The sequence below is a fragment of the Dermacentor silvarum genome, chromosome 8, assembly GCF_013339745.2.
Source record: "Dermacentor silvarum isolate Dsil-2018 chromosome 8, BIME_Dsil_1.4, whole genome shotgun sequence".
In the NCBI taxonomy this organism is placed as follows: domain Eukaryota; kingdom Metazoa; phylum Arthropoda; class Arachnida; order Ixodida; family Ixodidae; genus Dermacentor; species Dermacentor silvarum.
This window is the reverse complement of record NC_051161.1, coordinates 94,610,555-94,615,001: the sequence shown is the minus strand read 5'-3', so window position 1 is coordinate 94,615,001 and position 4,447 is coordinate 94,610,555. Positions and strand designations below refer to the sequence as shown.

General features: G+C 47.1%; 1 protein-coding gene across 1 annotated transcript; it reads left to right on the top strand.

The window, feature by feature from the left end:
* Positions 1–402: 402 nt before the first annotated feature.
* LOC125947689 (uncharacterized) lies at positions 403–3,762 on the top strand. Its single transcript, XM_049672922.1, has 5 exons — positions 403–509; positions 673–802; positions 1,236–1,306; positions 2,624–2,935; positions 3,384–3,762. Exons 1-5 carry the CDS (start codon positions 403–405, stop codon positions 3,760–3,762), a joined length of 999 nt encoding a protein of 332 aa, XP_049528879.1.
* The last annotated feature ends 685 nt before the right edge of the window (positions 3,763–4,447 follow it).

Sequence of the window (4,447 nt, the reverse complement as noted above, 5' to 3'; positions counted from 1 at the left end):
CCTGCAGTAGGTTTTTTTTTCTTGTACATGTCAAAATTCAGTACTTCGCCCGTTCCGTCTGCGAAGCGTGGCAGACGGTTCCCGCGCTTCCTGTTCCCGCCCGCGCTCGCTGAACCGCCGGTGTCATTCTGCTGTTCGATTCTGCTGGGCGAGCCCTTGTTTTTCTTTCCTTGCCGTGAAGTTTTCTGTTCGTGCAATGGAGCGGCGAAGGAAGCTGGCTGCTGTGCAGCTACTTCTTATTGTAAGGAGGAGGCAGGCGCTGTCTCGCAAGCAGTCGGTTCGGCCGGTCTGGACGAAGCGAGCGGACGAGAGCGAGTAGTTCACAGCGGTAAGTTGCAAAAGACAAAGGCCTCGACGCAGTACAAGTGCATACGCCTTCATTACCTTTTGCAAATGAAACTCATGAAGAACGGCGACGACTCGCTGCTCTTCAAGTTCTACCGGATGTCGCCGGAGACATTCGACGCTCTCCACGACATGGTGCGGGACCGGCTGTCGAAGGAATTTGGGTCTGTAGGGACCCCATTCCGTCTGGCGAGCGCATTGCGCTGACGCTGCGGTAGGACCATTTTGTCACTTCGGTACTTCTTATGATTCGGGAGAAAGTGGCCGTTGACCATTCCGAAATTTTCATGCGTCGATCGAGCTCTGTGTGCTCTTGTGTGCTTTCAGATACCTGTCATCCGGCATGCTCATCCGATATGCAGCGATGGCCTTCAGAGTGGGGCTGGAGACTGCACGGGAGGCGATTCACCTAACGTGCAGCGTGCTGTGGGAGGTGTTGTCCCCTATGTACATGAAGGTGTGCATAAAATATTTTCATAGCATGGTGCAAAGTCGAGTGGTACCAATAAGCATGATTTTATGTTCTCACTTACTGAGCAATGGCTGAGTATTAGTTGCCTCTCTGAGCATTTGAAATGAATTTCACTCAATTTCAGTGTTGTTTGTGCTATCTTATATTTAACACGAACGTCTTAGATCGTACAACGCATGCATGTCTGCAGAAAGTGGACCGCGGTTTAAAATACTAGATTAACATACCAAGGGTATAAGATCACATTAGGTAAAACCAGCAGCAGTAAGATGTACCGTGTGTGATAGTGATGTTTGCAGTAGCTGGAATAGTGATCAGATGCACAAACACAGAGCATGAGGGTACATTAAGTGCATAATGCAGCAGTAAAGTCTGCCAGTGATTGGTGTACATCCAATATCATTTCCGTATTGTGCAGCCTCCACCAGAGGGCGACTGCAGGGACATCGCTGCAGGATTTTGCAGCCGTTGGCAGTTCCCCAAATGCCTGTGTGATGTGGACGGCATAGAGTTTCTCACTATAACACCTAGAGGGTAAGCTGGCGCCACTGTCTATGCGAGTTTCTTAAAGGGCTGCCGTGCCCTCGTGGGAATGACGGGATATGTGTCTGCGAGGCTTGTGTTGGCTGGTGTTGTACGAGGCTTCGTCTAAAACGTGGATATGGCTACACAAATAACGCGTTCTTAAAATAAAATCTACATAAAAGGCTTTCATTCACCCATATTACATCTCTCAATAAAGTTTACTCACCTACAATGCAGCATCAAGCGAAGAAAAGCAAGAACAGACGACAAGTTGTTCCAAAGCGAGCGAGAATCTTGTCGTCTGCCTTCCAACTTTAGCGGCCAGCCGATACTTTTTACGTTTCATAGAATTGTGCAACCAATAGTATGTCCTCAAAATTAAACAAAACATGTTTTTGTGTAATAATAAAGCTAAAGCAGTCTTTTACATCCCGTTTGAGCAGGAAATGAATCACTGTGATAGACTAGCCAGGCGCGTCTTCAAGGCGTTCTGGCTCTCAAAGAACGATGCCAATCCGAATCCACAATATACCGGCATTCCCTTCCATACCACAGCGCAGCAGCGCCACAGTTCCCTCTAGGTTTTAGGGTGTGAAACTCTATGGTGGACGGCAAGCATGCCGAGATAAGATGTCCAAGAAAGGCAGGGAGCCTACACTTTAACAATAACGTATGGAACAAAACATTGCAGGGTTGCATGCAGCATATTTGCTGCTAAAGGGTCTGCTTTGCGAACACAAACACTCCTAATACTTCCCAGGAGTATTGTAGGACAATAACCTTGTGCATAATGCACAGCCTACTTCTTTTGGTAATTCATTTTGAGAAAAGATTGTGTTGGCACGCTTTGTTCAAAAGGGGTAGTACAATACCATCATCCTGGTTTTTCAACCTGCAAGCAGAGGACTGCCACGAGTAATTATTTATGCGATATGAGAATGTACCATTTATAGCTGTATTGTTGATTGGAGGACTTGAGGGAGAGGGTTTTTTTTCTTTTCAGAAACGTGACTGTGACAAAGGAGAATGTTTTTGGGTGATTTGTGTCTAGTTGCATGTTTCACACTTGAACAGCAATAATGGGGTATGTGTGAGTAGCAGAGGACGATAAGATAGAAAAATTATGTGCACTCTAGGGGCAGAGCTTGTGGTGCAGTCAAATGTTGTCCGTTTTTAATGTGTGCCCAGCAATACTGTAATGAAGAAAAGTGTAATGAAAGATAATGAAGCGGCTGCAGTTACAAGAATTATTAAATGTTATTTTATTTCCAATGCTTTCAGGGCACCCATTCCATTGTGCTCATGGCTGTGGCCGACAGCCAGTACGTACCTGTTCCGCCTTATTGATGTGGGCGCACCTGGAAGGTTTAGTGATGGGGGAATTTTCAAAAATTCCCCCATTGGCAAACGACTGCATGAGGGCAAGCTCAATCTTCCTCGGGCAGCTATGCTACCGGGGTCTGAGAAAGTTTGCCCTCATGTGTTTGTTGGCGATGAAGCCTTCCAGCTGCGTCCCGACTTCATGCGGCCGCTGCCGGGCACCAGGACTGAAGCTGAGGAGGTCATCTTCAATTACCGCCTCAGTCGTGCCAGGTCCGTCAGGTTAAAACCCTAATCATTTATCCACTTGTTATGACAATAACATAATTTCCACCTTGCTCCACTATGTATTTAGTTCTCACTGTTTTCATTTCCACAACATTCATTAACAAATAAATGTTAATTTTAGTACATAGGACATTTTCTTGATTACCTTCATCTTTGAACTGTGTTAACTGTGAGAGCAATGATGTATCCTGCCATTACTTCTGATTATGTGTTTGCTGTAACTGCACGAATATTTTTGCACCTTTATAACTAATAACAACACTTATAAAATGTTGGTGTTTGGCCTCTTTGGGACCAGAACGCACAACATGCCATCGTCATTTAGTGATACATGTTTTTCTACTTTGGTACAGACTTCTTTTGCTGTAACGTTTTAAGAAGCACCTATTTATTTTTTTGCGCATTTTTAAGCCAGAATTTGTTTATGTTTCAGACGATGCGTAGAGAACGCCTTCGGGATTCTTGTTTCGCGTTGGCGCATCTACGAGAGGCAGATCAACCTGCAGCCTGAGAATGCGGACAATGTTGTGAAGGCAACCTGCATCCTTCCCAACTTTTTGTCCATGACCACCAACGCTGCTGCGACATATCGCCCACCTGGATATGCGGACTGCCACGACGTGTTCGGGTCTGTCCGCAACGGCACTTGGCCACAAGGGACGGCAAGTGCTGCTGTGTTTGGCCTGCAGGGAGCAAAGGTCCACAACTCCACAAATGTGGCAAATTCAGTGCGGAAAGTGTTTATGAACTACTTCAAGAATGAAGGGCAGGTGGCTGGGCAGTGGGACCTGCCAGGGGTCACAAGGCCGTAAGACTGTGCAGGCCTGCTGCTTGACTTCATGAAATACCCAACAGCCCTTTTCAGGGCGCCCAACTTGATGCTTCGGCAGTGTGCCGCTGGATTCGCGATATCCTGTTCTGTGGCCCTTCTTTGCATTTCATTTTCTCATGCTGAGCTCAGGAGTGTGGTGGAATTGGTTCATTCAAATGCGCGCAGCAGATCAGAAGGAATGCTATGGTGTACCTATAGTACGCGTGCGCACACCATTCACGCCAATAGCGGAGCGCAGAACGTGGTCCAGGCTGCACCTTTGGCAGCGATTGAGAACAGTGGTTACGGTGCGTCCTCTTAGCTCTGTCGTTTCCTTTGCGCACGAAACAGGCGGTAACCAGTGCCGAGGGCCCGGTTCAGAAGGGGCGGGGGGGGGGGGGTCTCCCCCTCCCTGCCGCTTTCCTCTCGTCATTCTTGAGACTTGACGCTCTTTAGAATTCGCCACAAAGAACACATGCCGTATTTGCTCGAAGAATCTCCAGAGTGTTTATGAACATCGCCTGGGCGTCTACTTGCTCGCTGAGCACGTGGAGAGATTGCCATCGGAATTGAACTATACCAGGAGACGAAGAGAAATAGAGAAGAATAATATTTGTCGGGCTAGTTGGTTCACACTGAAATAAGGGTGAATTGCGCGAGAAGTTAAGATGAAATGAATACATACG